The sequence below is a fragment of the Psammomys obesus genome, unplaced genomic scaffold (assembly GCF_907164565.1).
Source record: "Psammomys obesus unplaced genomic scaffold, mPsaObe1.curated_primary_1811, whole genome shotgun sequence".
Classification (NCBI taxonomy): Eukaryota; Metazoa; Chordata; class Mammalia; order Rodentia; family Muridae; genus Psammomys; species Psammomys obesus.
The window spans coordinates 5740084-5762497 of NW_026590699.1; the positions used below are offsets into that span (position 1 = coordinate 5740084).

General features: G+C 50.4%; 1 protein-coding gene across 10 annotated transcripts in view; it reads right to left on the reverse strand.

The window, feature by feature from the left end:
* The window catches only part of Mcf2l (MCF.2 cell line derived transforming sequence like), a 139259-nt gene that overhangs the window by 43858 nt on the left and 72987 nt on the right, over window positions 1–22414 (reverse strand). For all 10 annotated transcript variants that reach the window (XM_055608494.1, XM_055608499.1, XM_055608497.1 and 7 more), the window contains 2 exons: window positions 9091–9174; window positions 181–295 (listed from right to left, as the gene is read on the reverse strand). In XM_055608494.1, coding sequence (XP_055464469.1) covers window positions 181–295; window positions 9091–9174 — 199 coding nt within the window. The remainder of the gene's footprint in view (window positions 1–180; window positions 296–9090; window positions 9175–22414) is intronic.

The window sequence follows — 22414 nt, forward strand, 5'->3', positions numbered from 1 at the left end:
AGTGCTGGGATTACTACAGTGCCAAGTAGTCTCTGGGAAGAGGACAGGCCCAGAATCTGTAACAGTGGACTCTGAGCTGTGAGCTCTTTCCTCGGGGAAGCTCCGCCATGTCCCAGGACCCTGGAGTCTCAATCAACCAGAAAATAGCACAGAGCCAGCTCTGGCTTCGGCAGCCCCTACCTGGGGATGCTGGTGAGATAGGTCATGACATTCTGGAACTCCTTGTCCGGGATCTCGCTGAAGGCTGGGTAGTCAGGGAAGGTGATGACAGGGCTTCCGTCCTGTCCCCGCCCACCTGGGGAGGAAAAAGGGCAGACATTCAGCAGAGCCGCAGCCTCCTGGCTGTCTCTAACAGAGCGAAGAGTCTTTTCATGAACATTGGGTGCTTTAACTAGCACTCATCAAAGAAATTTATCTTTATGGCAAATGGAGACCACCACTGAAAACCACAGCTGGACACATGCAGATCAAGAGATTCTGGAGACCCCAGTCCCAGTGGATACTTTTATTTCACACCTCCTGCATCTATAGCTCAGGGAACATCGTAACAGTGAGGGCAGAAAGATTGTATGAGCCAGGAAAAATTGGCGTCACAGTTTTTCCTAGAAATGGATGCATAAACAAGATCAGAACAACAGCACTATGAATGGACACGTTAACATGGAAGGGGGAACCTCTCAGGGTCTCGCCCCTAGGCAAAGAGCCACAGCTAACTAATGACTGCTGGGACAAGGAGAATTAGCCTCTCCCAGGGATGAGCCATCTATTGGTTTTCCAATGCAGAGCCACCAGCCTTGAAACCATATACACAGACAACAAAAATGGACACAGCTGGCTCTCTTTATAAATGTTGTGTAGCTACACACATATGTAGCAAACACAATCAAATAAAACGACAGTGGGAGGGAATGAGAGAGGTTTGAAGAAGGGTAACTGGGAAGTACTGAAGGAGGGAAAAGAAGGAAGAAAATTATGTAATTCTGTAACCAGGCTTTTTGGCTACTTATTTGGGTTCCTGTATCTAGACCTTCTCCACCCCAATCCCTTCCAACCCCCCAACACTAGGTAGGTGAGAAAAAAGGTCAGAGAGAAAAGGGGGTATAGACCTCTTTAGACTACTTCCTGCTGATCAGGGGCGTCCAGTTCTTTGGGGAAAGTCCGATCTTCGTTTCAGAATACCAGTAACCAGCAATCCAACAACAGCAACAGCAAAAGCAGCAGCAAGAAGCAGCAACAAGGGAGGGCAGCACCAGGTAGCAGCAGCCATCACAGCCCTCTCAGAGCTCTCTCGATTTACACCCTCTCGAGAGGCCCCAGAATTCCTAATATTAACTATCTGCAGCTGGCAGAAACCACGCCCCCTCCTAGAGCACCAGACAAATAAGTCAGCGGCTGTGGCATTCTGAAGCAGCCCCATAGGCCACACCTGGGATTTCATGTAACATTGCTCAGTTTTTAAAGATGCCAAACTTCTCACTCCATAATTCTATTTCAAGTGCCATAGACAACAAAGAAATTCAGAATATTATAAACCTGTGCTTTATTAGGTTGGACACCTAAAAGAAATGGATGAATTTCTAGATGCAGCCAAACCATCAAAATTAAACTGACAAGTCAAAAACTTAAATCTAAACAAGTGAGAAGAGTGAAATAATAGTAAAAACCCTTCTGACTAAAAGCTATCCAAGACCAGATGGATTCACAGCAGAATTCTATCAGACATTCAAATCAGATCTACAGCCTGTCCTTCTTAAACTACTTTTTACAAATAGTGACAAAGGAGCACCTCCAGACTCTTTCTCGGAAGCCAGTGTCACTACATCAAAACCAGGTAAAGATACAACAACAAAAAAAGAAAACTAGACCTCAATATCCCTGATGAACATATATTTAAAAGTGCTCAATAAAATTACCTGTAAACAGAATACAGGCAAACAAACAAACACAAAAAGGTTATCCACCATGACTAACGTGGCTTTACCCCTGCCATGCAGGGATGGTTCAACATACGCAAGTCAATAAATGCAATAAGCCACGCCAACGGGCTTAAAGACAAAAATCACATGATCATACCAACAGATGCAGAAAAAGCCTTTGACAAAAACCCAATGTGTGCCCATGATAAAAGTGTGGTGAAAATTCTGGAATTATGGTTTATTTTTAAAAAGCACAGAAATACTATAAGAATATGGTTTCATTTTAATCCTAGGTGTGGGGATACACACTGACTGACTATACTTTGCCTCGTGCTCTAGCAGAGGCGTGGCTTTTCTGGCTGCAGACGGTTCTGTGACTGTGTGATGTTTGGAATTCTGGGAACTTTTCAGAGGGTGTGTAAATGCTAGAGCCCCAATAAGTGGCGTCAGTGGTTGTTGGTCACTCAGGGGGCTGGTTGTGATTTGTTATACTCATGCTCCAAGAAATAAAAATAATCAGATTCAGAGATCTCCATTTCTCTCTCTCCTCTATCCTTCTTCTCCTATCCAGTGATGGATGTGAAACCAGGGGGATAAAGGGTGGGGGAAAAAAAAAGAACAATAAAATAGCAAAGACCAGCTCATAAAAGTCCTAGAGAATGTAGGGTTAGAGAAAACATACCACAACACAATAAAAACTATACATGAGAACCCTGCTTCCACAGCATCCTAAATGGAGAAAAAGTAGAAGCAATCACATTGAAATCAGGAATGAGCCAGGGCTGTGCAACATCCTGTCATTTTCAATATTGTGCTTGAAGTACTTGTCAATTAGACAAGACAAGGAAACTAAAGGAATACAAATAGGAAAAGAATTAGTCAAATTATCCCTATTTGCAGATGACAAGATATTATGCATAAGAGATCCCAAAAATTCTACCAGAAAACTTGTAGAAATTATAAACAAATTCTGCAATATAGCAGGATATAGAATTAGCATGCAAAAAATAATATATTTCTATACACTAAATACAGAAAAGTAGATCATGGACACACTCCTATTCACATAGCCTCAAAGAAAACAAAATATCTAAGGGGGTAAAAGACCTCTACAAAAAAAAAAAAAGTTAAATCTCCACATAAGGAGGTGCCAGAAAATGAAATCCCATGATAAAGGAACTGATAAAAATCAACAGTGTATAAACAACTATTCTACCAAAAGCCACTGGTAGATTCAGTAAATCCCAATCAAGATCCACATCTCATTCCTCACAGAAACAGAAAACCTGAGCCACAGAAATGGAACCACAAAAGACTCTGGATAGCCAAAACAATTCTTAGCAAATTCATTGCTGGTGGAACTGGCACCCTGGAAGTCTTCCACCTCTGACCCAGCTACGCCGTTCTGCAGCATATGCCGAAAGGACTTGACGTCCTACTCCTCAGACAATTAACTGCTCAGCCATATTTGTTGTGACACTAGTCACAATAGCTAGGGAATGGAAACAAGCTAAATACCCTTCAACTGACAAGTGAATAATGAAAATATACTACTAAAATATGGAATACAGTTCAGTTATAAAGAAAAATGAAATAATAAGATGTTAAGGTATGTGGATAGAACTAGAAAAGATCCGGAAAGGCCCAGAAAGGCAAATGTTTGTTCTCTTATCTGAGGTTACTAGCTTCAAGTCTTTGGAAGTGAGTAAATAGCCTAGAATAACTGCAGAAACCAGGAAAGTAAACTGGGGCTATGAGGGTAAGAGAGTGATAAGAGAGGGTAACAGCAGGGTACAAGTGATCTGAAAGGAGAAATAAGAAAGTGGGGGGACTTTAATTAGGGAGGGGTAAGGTAAATACAGAGGAGGAGGAGTGCAGAATAACAGTAAGGATGCCTGAAAAAGCCATGAAAAAGAAATTATTATCTACTTGCCTAAAATTAAATATATATGTCTGTATATACATACACATATACATATACAGTTTAAATGAGATCTTCCCACCAGGCTGACAATGCTTCCCCTCCCAAGAGCCATAGATCTAACAAATCAGCAACACCAGGCATGAAAACAGCCCTTTTGAGTTGTTAGTCAGGGTTGTCTTTGACACTCTTAAAACATAAGCCATTGCTGTTGCCTTTGCTGCCCCCTAGAGGTGGAAAGCAAGCTCCATCACTGGGGATGCCGCATACTTCAGACCCAGGACCCAGCAGAGCTGGGTGTGACCTGAAGCTTCCTCCCTGAGCACTAGCTTTATGGTACCAGAAGGTGTAATGAAAGTTTCCAAGGGAGGGCAGCAACCAGCAGCTCTACCCAGATGTGATGCCTACAAACCACAACAAAGACCAGCCTGGCACCGCACACAAACTTCAGGGTGCAATAGCAACCCGCCCTGGGAGGCGCACAACAGCTCTCTCACCGGACTCAGGCTCACTTACCAAGGCGGAAACCAGGCCTGGCACTGGAAAACCAGCCAGAGACCTGGCGTTAGTAAAGTCACGGACCTTGGAGGAGAACCTACAACCGCCACTTTACTAAACAAACGTAATGCCTAATTACGTTCTAAATATTTATCCTCACACCCACAAAAAGCTCATTTCTCACCCCTCATCAAAGAAACTCCTCTTTGCAACAGAGACCATCACAGAAAGCACAAATGATCAAAATGCAGACATCAAGAGTGTGGTCCCAACTGATCCATCTACCACACAACTCCTGCGCCACCGTGAAAATGAGGTGGAAAGATTGTAACAGCAGGAAAAACAGGAATTTCTCTGTGATATTGCATCTCCGAGAAATGTCAGAAAGACTGTACCCACGAAGTCTCATCAACATGGCTCCGTAAACAAGACCTGAACAGTCACGACACCAATGAATACACTAACAGGAAAGGGGAGGCTCTCGGAGCGCAATCCTAGGCTGAGAACTAGGCAGCTAGAGCATGCTGGGAGTGGGAGAAATGCTCTTCTCCAGGACAGATGCCCAAACTATCTAACACTAAGCAGTCAGCCTTGGATCATATGCACACATGTAACAGTATACAGACTAAGAAGGTTGCATTTACATATTTAGGAACGCACACACGCCCAAACATATACATATATTTGTAACAACAACTAAAGAAAAGGAGGCTAGGATCTTGAAAGAGAGCATGGGAAATCTGAAAGACAGAGCATGGGAAGGGGGAAGATCGTGCAACTATATTAAAAACTAGCACAAAGATGAAATTTCACAAAAGGATGAAAGTATCAGAAGGCATCCCTCTAATGTTGGATATTCATTAAAAAAAAACAAAAAAAAAAAACAAACAAACCAGGGAATCTTAAGTTGATATAAAGCTTTTGTGAATACAAATGATTTTGCACACAGATTTAATAGTTTTACAGGTATTAGGGGTCTTGTCTATTTGATGTGCTAAAACAAAACACCCCTGACTCATGGCTTATAAACAACAGAAGTTTTCTTCTCACAGCTTTGGAGGCTGGAAGTCTTGAGTCAGGACACCATCAGCCTCAGTATTTGGTAAGGGTGTCCCTACTTGGTGCACCCTTATGTCACGAAGCTTATCTCCTGATACCACCTCATTAGGGGGTGGACCTCAACATGTGGGTGTTGGGGGACACACTTATTCAGGCCAAAGCAGCTGTAAGCTGTCTCAGATCCACATGGCTGAGCCCTCCTGAAGAGCTATCCACAAGCGGGGCGTGACTGCGTCTCAGTCTCCAGGAGTTGTGTGGGTTACTGCCATTTGATGTTTTCTGGGTGCTCAGCTCCCAGGCAGCTGTCCACTTCTGTTTCTATCCAAGATACTTCTCAAGAGCAGAGACTGTGGAATCAAAAGTCAGTGACGCCCTGAGGGTTTGGGGAGCCTGCCACCTTGAACTCAGCCATGAAGTGGAGAGGATGTTTCAGGTTCCTGGGACACTCCACAGGGCATGGGGTAGCCCTATATTCAGAGAGAATGTCAGACAAGCTGTAATTCTGTAGTTAAAGCTGCCATGGGGGGGTGGGGCTGGAGTGATGGCTCAGTGGTTAAGAGCACTGGTTGCTCTTCCAGAGGTCCTGAGTTCAATTCCCAGCAACTGCACAGTGGCTCAAAAACCATCTATAATGAGATGTGGTGCTCTCTTCTGGCCTGCAAGTTTACTGCAGACAGAATACTGTATCCATAATAAACAAACAAACAAATAAATAAATAAACCTATCTTTTGGGCTGTAGAGCTGGCTCAGAGGTTAAGAACACTCGCTGTTCTTTCAAGGATCCTGAGTTCAATTCCAAGCAACCACATGGTGGCTCATAACCATCTATAGTAAGATCTGGTGTACAGGCAGCATGTTGTATAAATAATAAATAAATCTTTAAAAAAATGCTGCCATGGGGGAGACAAGTCTATGGACACTGGGAAAGAGAGGCCCCAGCAGATAGGGGAGAAAGGCCACAAAGCCCGTGGGGCCCCAGAATCTATTGGCCAGGCAGGTGGCTCCTCAGCCAGGCAGAGAGGGTTGCATGAGGCCCAATCAGCCTCTGATTTCTGCATGTTCAGTTGGGGTGTTAGAGACTGGGGGGCGGGGGTTCTCAAGCCCTAGGGGAATGTCTCTGGTGATGTGTTTTCATCTCAGTGGTGCCCGGTGAGCGTCCTGAGGAATGGCCACACCATGGAGTCAAGTGAAAGGCCTGGTTGGTAACTCTCTTGAACAACGTGGATTTACGTGGCTGGGAATGAGTCCGTTGGCAACCCAATTTTGGTCTACAGCAGAGGAGAGAGTGAAGTATAGAATCCTACACCGGGAGGCACTAAAGTTCTAGCTGACAGTGACTTTGTCTTTTTATTCTATCGTATTCATAAAACCTCTGGAACTGGCCAGAGTTGGTTGGTAGGTATGAAGCTGTGTCTTCCAGAGGATGGAAATGGACAGACAAAGGGAACCGGGGCTTATCCAAAACACGGCTGTGGCTCAGGTGCAGAGAGAATTTGGATCCTTAGGAAGGACACCAGGGTGTTCCAGCAATGGGCATGGGAACAAGACGAGGATGGAGACGCCTGCTGAAGTCTGCAAAACGTCTCAGGTGTGAGTCTCCATTAACAGTGACAGAAACACAGATGGCCCTGTTTGTAGAATAGATGTAGACATTCAAGTTCATATACTCTAATATTTTATACCAGAGTCTTACATACTTGGTCACAAAGAACACTGCCATTTATCAGCTCACAGCTGCCCAGCTTGGCTCAGCAGGTCCTCCAAGTCTCAGAGGCCAAATTAAGGTGTCTGTGGGCTGGGTCTCACATGAGCTGGGACCTCTTCTAGGTTACAGTGTTGTGTAGCTCCTCCTGGTTCTGCTGGGAACCGGCGGGGGCTGCTGGCAACTCCTGGGCGCAACACACGCATCCTCACCAGCCGTCTCTGCACCTTTGCGGTTGGACAGAGACTCTCAGACTCTCAGACAGGAGGAGCCAATCTCCAAGGCCTCAGGAGATGAGGCCAGGTTCAGGAAGGGAACCTTAGCTGATGGAGACCTGACCTTAGCTTCATCTACCAAGTAGCCTGGGGCTCCCAGGCTGACGTTAGACTGTGGAGAGATGAGCATGCAATGGGGCTCCCAGGATCTGAACCTCAAGTACCCTAGGCCCATGTAGGGACATATGGGCAGCTCATATTTAAAGTCAAAGCCAGTGACCCAAGGCTGGGGACAGCCAAGCCAAGAGCCTTACTGGGGTGGTGGCAGGTGGGAAGAAGTTGAGGAGGTAAGAATTGGGGTTGGGGGAGGCAGGCATTGTGGCGTTTTCACAAGCTTTCTCTGACACTTGCTCTCACCCCTTCTACTATTTTTTTAGGGGGGAGCAGCAGACTGCCTCATCAGCAGAACATCTCAAGAGGCTCCACTTTCCTTCTCACCTCATATGGCTGGACGCTTACTAAGTCAGTGAGAGACTCCCCACAAACTGTTTCGTGTTTCCTGTGTTCCGTTCCTGTCGAGCATCTCAGCGCTCCCTGGAATCTGTGTGTGTGGAGCGCGTTGTATCTGGACCACAGGACTGGCCAGTGAGGAAAGGGCAGGAAAACCGGAGAAGGCCCCAAGGGGTGAGATGCTGCTGGGGTCACAGATATGGAGAGATTCTCCTCGTGTGGCTAAGTGATGGGGCGGGGGTCCCGGCTAACTAGAGGGGAACCTGTGCTGACCTGGGATGAAGAAGAAGGCTCACATGACGCCTTTTCCTGAACTGATCCTGAAAATTGACACCTCTATGCTGGAGCGCAACATTCACACGCCGAGGGCACACTTCCCAGGGGCCTGGAGGCGTCACCATGTGGGTGGGGTCACAGGCTGGGCATGCGCCAGCTGCTGCACAAGGTGAGAGGGCCATGTCCCTCGGTCTCCAGCTTGCTCAGGCTCAAGGCCACTGTTTGTGAGGCAGAGCTTGAGAAGGGACAAGAACAGTGCCAAGGAAGGTGCCCAGTGAGATAGCTCACAGCCCTGATCACAGAAGGCATCACGGTCAGTGGGACGGGCATCTACCCATTGGTGCAAGGGCCAAGTTCCAGGAATCCCACGTCAGGAGCACCCAGCTCACCCCTGCCTAGATCCTGACAGCCCCTCGGTAGCCTGATGGCCCTGGCTGGGATCTGAGAGTCTCTTATGTCTTGCTGTGCTGGAGTGGGATCCAGGAGGTTCTGCGAGGCAGAAGTAATCCCAACTGTGGTGCACAGAGGGAGGCCTTGGGGACATGATTAGTGTTCGTCATCAGGCGGGTGGCCTGTGACTGAGTCCTAAGTGGCTTTATGAAGACAGTCCTGAGGGCACAGACATAAACATGTTGGAGCACCCTCGTGTACTCCACTTCTTACCAGGAGATAACTTGAGTGGCCTCAGGACTCTGCCAGCAAGAAGACCACCCCCAGATGCACCCCTCAGCTTTGGATTTTCAAAACTGTGGGCTAAATAAACCTCTTTCCTTGATGACTCACCCACTGGGAGACACTGCAGTGTGGACAACAGAACACAAATGAGTGCTGGCGTGACCCTGCCAGCTCCTCCCTGTGGCCAGACACTTTACAGGCAGCAGTGAAGCAGCCATGGATGCAGAGCGAAGGTGGGGTAGTCCTGGTGACTGTCCCTTTTCTCACCCTGGCCAGGCTCTGGCTGTACCCCTCACCCCTGGCTTCTGGGAACTCACCAGACAGGTAAGCAAAGCGCTTCTTCAGCTGCTCCTGGATGTCAGCGGCGCAGAGCGGGACGATGTCCTGGTGCATGATTTCATCTGCGGGAAGAGCAGACACGCTGTCACTGGGAGGAAACCTGGCCTCACACCCACAGGGGCCCTGGGAGCAGCCCTTGGGAGCCTCTGGAACAAGCTACAGACACCTAGGGAGTTGTGGTCACATGGCTGGAAAAAGGGCATTTCAGTTTCCAACGAGCAGAGCAAGCCTTTGTTTCTCATAGTACAAATGCTATGTGCTGAGTGATGCGCCATCAATTTTTAAAAATGTGTGTAAGAGCCAGGAGGAAAGAAGGGAAGAAGGGGAATATGGAGGGAAGGAGGAGGGAGGGAGGGAGGGAGGGAGGGAGGGAGGGAGGGAGGGAGGGAGAGAGAAGTGCTAAGGGAGGTGGGCAGGACTGACTCACAGGTAAACAAAGTGTCTGCTCCCCTGCCCTGGCAGAGGAGTAGGTGTTGCCTATAGATGCGTGCTGGCTAACAGGGGCCTCTGCCATTATCACAGACCTACAGCCAGTACAAATCCCCTGCTGTTCAGGGCCCTGCACCTGCCTGTGGCCCTACCATTCACCTGAGGCCAATGAGGTAGGCACCAGTAATAGGCCTGAGACCTGGCTGCATGCTGGTGGCCCTGCGCTGGTGGTCACTATAAGCTACAGGTTTACATGGGCATGCATAGGCAGCACCCCAGATAATCTCAAGATGGCATTGACAGAGAAGACCCCCGGGACCCTCGGGGTAAGCCAACCCAACAGATTGAAGGCGGCCATCGTCCTTAACACAGGGCAGGGCAGTGCTGACAGTCCTGGGCATTCAGTGTCCATAGGACCCACGACTCACACTGACCACTGCCATGTGGCTTCAAAGGTGAGAAGACTCGGGTCACAAGAGGCCTGAGAAAGTGGGCCATGGAGCCACTGTTACTGAGAGTACCTGTGGAGGCAGCAGGTATTGGCTGTACAACACTGGCCTTAAGTTCTGTTCTTTGGTGCTACAAATGCCTGCTGGTAAGGCATGTGATAGTCGGCTCACAGGGGCCCCACACTGTCACGACACAAAGAGGTGTCAGGGATATCATGTCTGTCAGAGCCTTGGGGAGCACAGCAGGGCCGCACGAGGAGAAGGCAAGGCTTCCATTCATCTCTCTGAAGACACAAGCTGGTCTCATGCGAGCTCAACATACAGACACGGACATCAGCCAACACCTTAGCAACAGTAACTCCTCTGTGGGGAGTGCAGGGCCAGAGAGAGTCGCCTAACTAAAGCTGATTCAGTTTTAAATTCTGGGGAAATGACTTAGGGCTTGTATGCATGGCACTCTCTGTGGGGCACTTGTGAGGGGTCCTATCCTGTTGCCCATCTGAGGTGGCGGTGTGCAAGGCTTTTACACAGCGAGCCTTCCTCTCAGCAGCATTAACTACAGCAGCAGGCAGGAGGCCTAGAAGGCCTACTCTCAAACCTGCTTCTGACTTAAGAAACGTAATGGAAGTTGAAGGTCTTTCTGAACCTTTGAGAAATTTCGAGGCTACCAAGAAGTTGGTGGGTGTGACCTCAGTTTGGCGATTTCTTCACAGCTGATAATGGTCCATACAGTTGGTCCCCACAAAGCAAGTGATCAGTTCATCCCCAAGCTCCCTGGGACCTTGCCATGATTCTGGGGACCTTTACCATAGGAACAATGACCTTCGCTTTTTAAACTTCTAGGCTGCAACTATTCCCAAGGAAAGAAACCTCAGCATCATGGCTCTTGATGGAGACATTCCTGCAGAATCTTCAGACTAGATTCCATAAGTTTGTAAATGACATTGTCCCTCTGGGTCACACATTCCTGGATAGACAGGCGCCAACATCTGTGAACTCAGCCCACCTCACAGCTTTGTTCCATCCCATGACCACCTGATAGAGCTGTTTCCACGGACGGGAACAGGGTGACATATGACTGAGTTCCACTTGGGGTCACCCAGGGGCCTCCTGGCACACCTCTCTCCAGGAACTGGCTTCAGACTATTCTTGGGTTCCTTAGACGGAAAAGGCACATCCAACTTAGGCCTCGGCACAGCTATCCCTTGAGAGAAGCCCATTCTGCAGGCGGCCTGACTGCCGTGGTTCCAGCAATGGTCTTTCAAAGTCTTTCTCTCCCTGTCTGAGCAGGGCCTCAGCCCTCACCCCATGAGCTACCACACATTCCCCCGCCCCCATAGCTGCAGAGGCCATGACCCCCAGGCTTCATCCTCCTTCAAGCTCATACAAACAAATGCCTGGGCTGGGACAACAGCTCCAGAGGTCAAGAGGTCAAGTGCTTTCCCTGAAAACATAAGGACCTGAGTTTAATCTCCAGAACCCATTTATAAAGAGCATTGCTGTACCCTTGTACTTCTAGCACTGAGAGAGAGAGAAATAGGCAGAAATAGGTCACTTAGTGACCAGCCAGCCAAGCCTACTAGGCAAGTTCCAGGCTAATGAGAGACAACTATCTTAAAAACAACAAATAAAAGAGGTTAATGGCACCTCAGGAACCACAGCTGAGGTCCTCTGGTTCCCATAGGTACATGTACAGATGTGAGCGTGTACACACACCCAAACATGCACACAAGATAAAATATTAATGCGTGTGTGTGTGTGTGTGTGTGTGTGTGTGTGTGTGTGTGTGTGTGTGTAGTACATAAGCACCACCCAGTCCATAAGGACACAAGTGTCCACAAACACTGCCCAGCCAACACTATACTGTCCCAGGCTCTGGGGCTCAGCAGCCTGGTGATTTTTTTTCCTCTGAATTATAATCTTTTATTCTTTTTGATGTTTCTGCAACTGAAGAAAGATAGGTGAGTCTGTGCCGTGAGATGAAAGCTTTCTCAGTCTCTCAGGACAAAGGTTAGGAGAGCATAGGGAATTGTGCTGCTGAGACAGACCCTCAGGAGGCTGAATCCCGGAAGGTGCCCTGGGCAGGAAGCAGGTCACCCTCTCCTATGGTCAAAGGCCAGGGCAGGCCAGCTTTCACAGAGCTCCTCTGTGTGAGCACAAGGAGGTACAGACAACACCCCACAGTGAGGGACCCCAGCCCTGACCCCGCCAGAGTCAGAGGGGCAGTTATGAGGGGGCTCCCAGACACAAGGGCAATAGACAGCCTGAGTTAACCCTCCCCAGCTTCATGGTCCCCCTTCCCCCTGGGCTTCTGTGTCAGGATACAGGAAGTAAGGAAAGAAGGCAGGTGTCCCTACTCTGGAAGAGCAATCTGGCGTGGCCTTTCTAGGGGTGAACGGACCATCACCCCACAGGAGACTGCCCATCTTAGTTAGTCCAGCTCAGTTTGCACCGAGGTTCAAAGGGCCTTCAACTGCTGAGGTTTATCCGCACAAAGCAGCTGCCAGGTCCTGGCCTGTCTGGATATCTGAGTCCACACAGGAGAGGCCATTCTTTGGTCTCTAGGTCTTTTAGTTCTACAGCATTAGATGGCTGAAGCAAAAGTCCCTACAAAGCAACTCGAGGTCTTCCTTCTCTCTTCAGTGGCTTCATCAAGGGAACCAGGTGGTGAGATGCTTGAACAGCATCTCATGTGCTTCTCCCTGCCCAGGGGCATTCTGACCTCTGGCTCTGCTACCCAAGGCCAGAGGAAGTGACAAGACAAAGAGCAGAGGCAGTTTAGACAAGGTGAGTCAGAAATCTGGGGTGGGGGCATTCGGCGTGCTGTGAAGTTGAATGAAAAAGCTGGTCCCTGCTTGGCTGACAACTCTGACCAAGGCCCTATCCTCCCTCAAGGGGACAAAGCACAAAAAAGGGCTCCCTGCATTGGCTGCTGGCAGAGCAGTCCTTCGGGTCACCCTGTAAAGTCTGCTATTTGCTAATTATCTCCTTTTATTTATAGCCAACAAAAGCCCATCCCCAAGGGCTTTTGCTTACTGTCAATCAAACATAATGCTTCTTTTCAAAGTCCAGGGTTGAAGGTCAGGTGGGATTACATCACCAGTCATCTGGGTGGGAGATCAGCCCCATCAGCCCCTCAGACAGCCTCCAGCCACAGACATGGTCATATTCAGGGAAACGGGACAGGCGGAAGGCCGTCACGCAGCTATGCAGAATAAAATTTAAATTCTGCAAAGTGATGCCTGAAATGACGGGCTTCAAACAAGCTGCATCCTCAGGATGGCAGGTCTGGACAGAAAGTCACCGTATGGCAGGCAGTCCTGTGCTGGGACTGAGGGCAGACCTACACTGCCGAGAGCTGCTGGCCAGAATCGGCAGCATTATCAACACCTTTAAATCCTAGGGTTTTTATGATTAGTCATTTTTCTGTTTTTAAACATTTTACATCACACACACAGCAACTGAATTCACTGTCACTAACCCTCCTTGTCCCCCTGATCTTAGAAAGCAGGTTCTCGAAAGCTTTAAAACCAAGGCCCAAAATAAAGACGGAAGTTAAGGGTTGGTGGGAAAAGCACCTTCAGGGAAGGAGGTTTCTCCCTCAGACTCACTCAGCAGAGAGCCAGGCCAGCTAGGGCTGGGAGCCCTCAACGCTCACGTGCCACGGGGCTTCTGACAACCATGTGGTAACACACTTAGACCAGCACAGAGGAAGACATGCACCGTCACAGCGCCAGGGTGTGGCCCCGCCCTGCCTCCTGGGATCTTCAACAGCAGCCCACACTTTTCCGTTTCGTGTGTGGGAACCACTTGGAAGCTCATCATGCAAGGCGGGGAACCCGCCAGCCTCATGCCAATATATGGGCTACTACTTCCCGTGTTGTTCACCCCACACTAGGCATGACCCTGTGGTGGAGGGTCAGGGGTTAAGCTCTCACCTTCTCAAGGGCTGTATGGTTGCACAGGCAAACACCTGCCCAGGCATTCACACCCTGGAGTGTGGGTGTCACTACGCATGGGGGTTTCCAAGCTTGCAGCCACTCCTTAAAGGAGCGCTGCACCCAGGAAGTTTGCCGTGCTCTCTGCTTAGCTCTCACGCCTGGATGGAGCCGGCAGACAGGACTGGCAGCCTGCCTTGCTACATCGAAGTTGGTAGCACTTGACCTCTGCTGCCACCCCTCCAGTCAGCTCCCACTGTGGCATCTCCAGGCTCAGGTTCATAGGATGTCACCTTTGCCTGACCCACAGAACTCTCTGCCAGGCAGAACCATCTCACACCAGCCATCACTGGAGAAGCCTGAGAAGTCCTTGAGTGGCCCTATTTCCCACCCACTCTCTCTGGCCTTGGATTTATTTGGGGTCATGTTTTCTGGGTCTGCACCTGTTCCTGAAAGGATGGTACCCACAGCGCTGCTCGTGCCTATGGCTCAGGGCAAGCCGGGTTTCCAGATCCCAAAGCAGCTGATGGGAACACAGCTGCCACAGGAGGGAGGTGTGCCTTAGCCACAAGTGAACCACCCAGGTCACCTGTGGTACACACTTGTCCTGGATAGCTTTATGCCAACTTGGCATAAGCTAGGATGGTTTTGGAAGATGATTCTAGCTTGTAGGTGTGCCCACCCCTGGGCTGATGGTCCTGGGCTCTACAGAAAAGCAGGCTGAGCAAGCCATGAGCAGCACTCCTCCATGGCCTCTGCAGCAGCTGCTGCTTCCAGGACCCTGCCTGCCCTGGTGCTGGACTATGGTGAGGATGTGAAACAAACCCTTTCCCTCTAGAGTTTGCTTATGGTCATAATGTTTCACCACAGCAACAGAAGCCCTAATTACGGCAATACTGAAGAGTGATTTAGGCAGAAATGCAAGGATGGAGTGAGGTGGGGGAGGGTAAGATCAGACATGACGACTCTGATTATTTTAACTGATTTGTTCTCAATGTTTTGTTTCAACAGCTTTGAATACAGGAAGTATTGTTGTATGAGATCACACCTCCAGCTGGTTCTGGGACAGGGACCTGCCCTGTGGACCATGCTACTGGCCACAGCCTACTCCACAGGTGCTTTGGGGGTTTGGGGTCACTCAAGTGCTGGGGAAAGAAGCAGGTGAGGAACAAGGTCACCACTTCTGTCTCCTAAGGGGTGGACCGGTGCCTTCAGTCTGTAGGTCCTTCTATAACTGATGAGTCACAGATGGGCCCTGGGTTTGGACAACTGGAGGAAGCCTGACGCTGGGAATCAGGGGAGGAGGGTCGGGTCCAGTAATTGGGTGCTGCCACTGTCATCTGTCGGAGCCCACGCCAACTGCTGCTCTCCCGAGCTGTCAGCAAGCCTCAAACCCTGCACTTGTGGATGCCCTGTGACAGTTGTGACACCTGTCATACTGCCTCTTCTGTCATGCCTGGGTGAGGCTAAGGGGTTCCCCCATACCCCTTTACCTTTCAGAGAAATGATGGTCTCTGTCTCTGTCTCTCTGTCTCTCTCTCTCACAGCATCCTCTGCTTCCACTGACACCGGAAAAGCAGGAGGTAGAACAACATGCTGAGGTCTGATTTTGAAAACAAATGGTGTCCCATGGGAAATCAAGGCACTTGTCAGCCAGGAGGCTCTTCCTAAGGGGGTCTAAAGAGAGGAGCTGCTGCCACCCAGTCCAGACCCAACAACCCTGACTCTGGGAATGGAAGACTGCAAAGGTGTTCTGTCCCTGCTGCGATACAGGTGGGGGTCACAGAACCAGGTGGGGTGGAGTGCAGAATGATGGCAGTTTCCTTGACAGTGCATTTGCTGTGGATGCATCTGGGCATGGGGCCTGAGAATCTGACCTCATGGAGAGACCAACGCCCCACTGAAGTTGGGGAGGTACACACTGAGCTAACCACCAACAGCTACGAGACAGTCAGAACCAGGGCAGGGAAGACACTGGAAAGTCAGTTGGCAAGGCTGGCCCTCTCAGCCTGATCCCATGTCCATGCTTGGCCTGTGGTCTGTGGCCTGTAGGAAGATATAGAATGAAACACATTCTTCTGAAGCTCAGCTTGTGAAGACACTGTGGCAACCTCCATCTCACCAGGCAGAGAACAGTGACCTTTTCCTGAAACACTCCTCCGCCTTCTACGCAGCACGAGAGCCATGCAGAACCCTGTCAAACTTTAACCTTCCTAGGTGGTACAGGATCACTTCAGGTTACCCCAGAAGGCATGGTGGATGGTGTCACCAAGGCCCAGCACCCCCCACAGTCATGCATAGCAGCCATTCAGTGGGTGGAGTGGAGCATTTGCTGAGGCTCGTGGAGAGTCCTGGACTTGGCATGTGCCCTTCCAGGAGAAGGAGGTCACCTCCACTCTCTGGAAGATACCACGTCTACTTTCTTCAACCCACTGACCTCAGAGGCTCTCATCAGTGGAACACGTGAGGCAGAGACATGGAAATGAAGCCTGGGGTCATCCTCAAAGGCAAGAAATCAGAAGTGCTCAAGGTTCTCATAGGGAGAAAAATGAGTCTTGGGCCTGTGAGGGCCTCTGCTGAGTAACTAGCATCCCGAGGCTCCTGGTCCTTCAGAGCACCAAAGGGTGAGGTTTCTGTACAGTGGCTGGCCAGCTGGGGGCCTATAGCCTCTCCCAGCATCTCAGCACAAGGTGGCTTTGAAGAGCCCTCCTCCTCTGCAGTGCTGGAAGATGACAGGCCATGTGCACTGTTCTAGGGAGCAGGGGCCAATCAGCAAGGTTCTGTCACCACTGACATTTGTTTTTGTTTTGTTAAGAAAAAATATTTTACTACAGTCAAGGGCTCTTCAGGGATCTGGGAGATCAAACTGTTTTCATAATGAACTTGGCCCAGCCAAGCTCACTAGGTCATAAGTCAGGGTTATCAGAACAAGATGGGACCAGGGCCTCTTCCCACGGCACTCATTCCGGGAAGAGGAGTTATTGTTCACTAAAAAACACAATGGGTTTGCCTTTTTTTTTTTTAAGTTAGTATTTTTAAATCTCTGGTGAAGTTTTACTATAAATATTTAGAATCAAGCTTTTTGCAATTCTCATTAAGTTTTAAGAGCATAAAGCATCTGAGAGTCTGGATATGATAACTGGTGGAGAAGTTGGGGTACATGCCCCCACTGAGGCGCAGGTCAGAGAGACCTACTGTTACCACGAAGGGTAACAGTAGGGTCCTTGAAGAGCTCCACACTCCGGCCCTGCCCTTCCTTTTCTTCACAGCCTCGCCTACCTGCCTGGCTCTGCCAGTCACAGCCCATAGTTGTGGCCTTTGGGGTGGGGACAGGTAACTGGCCCTCACCCTCCCCAGCCTCAGATGCCCGTACCCTGGGATGGTCTACCCTGGTAAATCAGGGTCTTACCCTGAGGCCCTGGGTTCTGGAAAGGCATGGGCCCAGTTGCTCAGGATGTTCACTCAACAAAGAACAGTTGATTAGGTGAGTGGGTGAGAGTGAGCGCTGTAAGATTCCTGAATAGAGCATTTCACATGGCATAGATTCAAGATTCTATGTTTAAGGGCCACCCTGAGTTCCAGAGTGGAGCCTATGACATGCCAGTCTGCTTTGGTCTTCCCCTCTTCCCTGCAGCCCCCAGTTTTCCCTCTGGCCTCTGAAAGCCCACGAGACCCTGATGGCAGCTGAGGGCTCATTCTGGCCAGCCACACCCTGCTGGAGGGAATGCCTCAGCTGCCTCATCTCAGGACAGCTGGAGGCTGGGGAGCCTGCCGGGGCTCTGATGACCTCGCTATCACTGTATCAGGAGAGGAACCCACCAAATGACAACTTAGGGTCCCTGATCCCTATACCAGGGTGACCTAAGATCATTGGAGGATGGGGGCTGAGGGACACCTGCTCCTGCTCACCTCTGTCAGGTGTCCTTTGTGCAGATACTGTGGACGGTTGATGACCCATGAAGCATAGCTACATGACCACAGAAAGGGGACTCATCTCCATTTCAGATGCCAAACAGTAAATGCTGAGGACAGGCCATGAGCAGCTCAAGACTGCAGGGCGGCACCAGTCCGCAAACTCAGCCCCGCTCCAGGACGCAGCCTCAGCCACCGTAGACCACTGTTGACTCCCTTAGGCTGAGAGAGGTGAGCCTGTCCGGGCAAAGGGACTGAGGTGGGCTTGAGTAGGATTTGGGAAGCATGGGGAGTCCGAAGGACACAGGAGCCCGGGAGCAAGCAGCCTCTTACCCCACAACCCATGGACTTGGCTCACATCACTGGGCAGACCCTAAGGGCATCCTTCAGTTGCTCTCTTTTAGAGGCCTGTGGTGTCGACGATAGCTTCACTGAGGCACACAGACAAGCAGATACCACGTGTGGCTGAAGTGGACAACATGATATGTGCTCACACCATGAGATAATCTCCATGTTTGCTCCATCTCCTCAGGTGCACGCGTGTCTGTGTGGTTAGAAGACTCACTCAGGAAATAGCCGCCAATGCGGAATTGACTAGCGTCACCACGTAGAGCTCCAGCCAGGCCATTCTGTGTAATGGGGAGCTTGTATCCTTTGAACTCCAACCCCAACCCCAACAGTAAGCAGCACTCCCCAGCTCCCCAGCAACACTCAGCACTCTCACAGAGTTTTAGGAGCATGAACAGGCCTGACTCACTGGAGGCCACTGTCTAGCTGTGATGGTGGAGACGGTGAGGTGCCTGCGCCCGCACTGACATGGGTCGAGACACATGGGTCCGTGATGGATCCTCGGAGAGCAGACCTCAGCCCTGCCTCTCTCTCCTGTGCAGGACTGCTGCCTGCCAGGCTCTGCTCTGTGGGTCACACTGGGGGATTACGGGAGGAGGCCACGCTCTACTCCCCACTCTCCTTCTGAGACATGCAGCCTATCAGGTCCCACCCAGGAGTGTGGGAGGAACCTCACTGCTTGAGGTTGTCCTTCTAGACCCAATAGCCATTCTGAGCTTGGGTGTTACAGTGCAGTACTCCCTCTTTCCAGCAGGGCCTCTTGCTCTCTGCCTGACTTCATCTGGAGAGTGTCTTTAGACAGGGATGCCCCTGACCACATTTGATAAATGGCCTCTAACACAGCACCCTGCTTGCTGTCCCCTCCTGGCGCCTATAGGATGATTAGGTACTGTGCTCCCGTTCAAATGGTAGGAGCATGCTGTATGATGCAAATCAGCCATCCTCGAAGTGCCTAGTTCCCGCCATTATGTACACCTAGCCTCGAGCCCCTCATCTATTCCCTGAGGGGTACGTAGCCTTTGTTCTCTGGAAGTAAAGCCGAACTAGCTCCCTGCAGTGGTTCTCCCTGTTCAGTGCTTGCCAGCCATTCCAGGCATGTTTCTTGTCTCATGCCCCTCCTGACTTCATGGGCTGGTGGGAAGCAGCCCTCAGGAAGGAGGGGAACCAACAAGCAGGGGCGAGGACACCCAGTTCTCTGCCTGTCTTACTTCACTTTTCACAGGGCAATACAGCTTAACCAGGCTGCTGAAACGGTGGACATCCCTTATGGCCAAGTTGCTTCTCACTGCGTCCGGTGGGCCTCATTCTTTAGCTTCGTCACCAATGCCAATCCACCTTGGCTGCTGTGACATCCAGTGAGCAGGGGTAGCTATGAGTGGCACGGCTGGATCATGTAGTATTTCTATTTTTAGTGTGTTTTCTGTGAGGCTCACGCTAGTCTGCGCTCCCGCCATCAGAGAAGCCGTCCCTTTTCTTCACCGACCCTCTGTAATGGCCAAGAAAGGCACAGCCACCAACACGGCATCTAAGTGCCTTCTGCTAATGCTTGACCTTGGCACCTTGGTATCATCACTGCTATGCAGTGTTGACCCAGAAGCTCCAGACACAAAGCAGTGTGTGGACCAGCCCGCAGGAGGCAGGGATGCATTCTAGGCACCAGCCTTGCTCACCACGTGCTTCTGAGTGCTGGGTAGTCTGCTTTACCTTGATACGAAACAGGGATGAGAATTCTCACTTTTGCAAGCTGGAGGCCGCCATCTGGTGAGCACAGCCTGTGGGCAGGGCTAACGCTGCTGACAGCAGTGCCCTGGCTTTACGAAGACATTGCCAGGTACACGGTGCCACCCTGCCCTTGGCCCCCTGGGGCCTGCAAGGACCAGGGCTAAAAACACTCCCTGGAGGATGTGGGGCACAGAGTGGGTGCATGCACAGGAGGATGGAAAGAGGGGCTAACCTAGGTTATGCCCTTGATCAAGGTCACCACAAGGTGGTGATGCCTGCACTCTACCAGCCTCTCCTTGGGCTTTCCCTCCAGGATGCCAGAGATGAAGCGGGGCTCAGGCAGTGACAGTGTGAGAAGGACGGTCCTTGCTGGTTCTTGGGGAACTTGGACCTTTCCTGTATATCTCTGACGAGAGAGCCTAAGGAGACCAGTGCTGGGTCTGCTGGCAGGAGACGCAGAGCCAGTGGGTATCAGAGGGTATGACCATCCTCCGAATGACTCCCACCATAATGTCAATGCTTTAGAACCAAGCCCACAACCCAGGCATAAGAGGAGCCTTCAAGAAAGTTCCCATCCAAAGATGGCAGAACTGCTAGTGGGATGCTCCCGCCCCTGCTTCCCTGCATCCTGCTCCTGTTTCCTATATCTGCATCCTATCCTTACCATACAGGGACTTCGTGGTCCCTGGAGTGTGGAGCAGAAAGAACTGCCTTCCAGATGCTGAGATCCCAAGCACCCCAGTCCAGGAGTCATGGCTATCTGGCCTTGCTCAGCTCTGGGCTCAGGACATGAAGGGCATGAGTCTTGGAACATATCTCTGAAGAAGCAACCAGAGTGGACCTGGCATGGCGAAGTCCAGCATGTGAAGGGTGGTGGAGCATATCTACAACATGCAGAGGCTGGCCAGGAGCCCACATGGCACCTCAAGGACTAACTATGTCCTTTTACCCACACAGTGGGTCTTCAGTGCTGATTCAGGTGGGATTAGCCCAGGCTAGCCCAAGGCTGAGGATGAGTGGTGGGCAGGCAAGCAGATGCTTTGTTCCCTTCCTACCCATTCAAAAAATGTTGACTTATAGGCCGAACTGCTCAGTTACAGCCCAGCGAGGGCAGTGCAGAGAATCCCAAGCCGCAAGCCCCTGCTCCCCAGGCAGAGAGCAATGTTTTGTTCCCACAGACACTGCACTCCCTGTGATCCGGTGCTAAGAGCCTCCTGGGATGGGATGGATCTGTGTTCCTCCCCTAAATGGCACAGAGAGAATTTTACCTCCTATTAAGCACTAAGGCTTGTACAAACCTACAAACAAACAATTATAGCAGCCTTCACCAGACATGCTTCTCAGACAAAAACAACGTGTGGAGGAGGTTGACCTCACTACAGCAACTCTGCAGCAGACTGTGGGCACACACACAGGGATGGCTAAGGGGGTAGGGGGTGGCTGAGGGGGCAGGCAAGGGCTGGTGGGGACTCAGAGATGAACAAAATCTGCCACCAGAGTGTGCTAGAAAGAGGCACTGATAAGACAGACTCCGTGGGAGTGACAGAGTGGCGGGGGTCACTCACGCACCTGTGGGCCTCATGGATCACAGACAGGTGTGGGCTGAGTGTGTGGGCTCAAACACGCCATTCCCATTCTCCACCAGACGTGATAACCTCAAGGTTTCCCACCCTGGCTCAGGGACAGGCCCACCTGTCCCTGCTGGGTGCAGAGGCCTTGATGAGTACTAGATGTCCCAGAAAACAGCTTCTGGGTGCCCGGAGGGGAGTGTCCGCTCAGGGAGACTGCCCACAGCTACAGAAGTCTGCTGTGGCATTCATCAATCACATAGACTAGCCGCTGTCATTCAGAAATCTGGCGAATGGTTCCTGGAAGCCGAAGCAGAAACCCTAACAAATGCCCAGGAAAGGCTTCTGAGTGGTTGACAGCTTAAAACTACAGCATACAATATGAACACACCAAGAATTTAAGAGGAGCCGTAAGAATTTAGAACTTCATCTGGCTAAGAAACAAGTAAGCATCCAATGTGATTCCATGTGGCCCCTTGCCTCTGACATGCTGCGGAATCCTCTATGGTCCGCTCTCTGTCCCCAGTGGCTTCACTGGAAAATCGTATCCTCCATATTTATTTGTTGTCCCAGAGCTGAGGACTGATTTATTAAAATTCACAAAAATCCTTTATGGGTCATTCACTAGTGCTTGGCAGAAATACCACCAGGAAATGTAATTATGACAAAATGCCCTTCCTCTCTTAGAAATAACAGAGGAACTCCAAGCTACTTCCTTTCTGCCAGGCTCCCATTCTCTTTTTACCCTGGGATGACTGCACTCCTTTTGCTGGGGCTCCAGTGCCCTTGTTCTTTTACTGCCAAAGACAGCTGGCTGCATCTCACAGCGCTCACCCTCCCACAGACGCACAACCAGCTCCAAATGAGACTACAGAAGTCCACAGGAAACAGCCACCTCACTGCCCAAAGGCCACGGCCATCTAGTCCTGTGCCCTG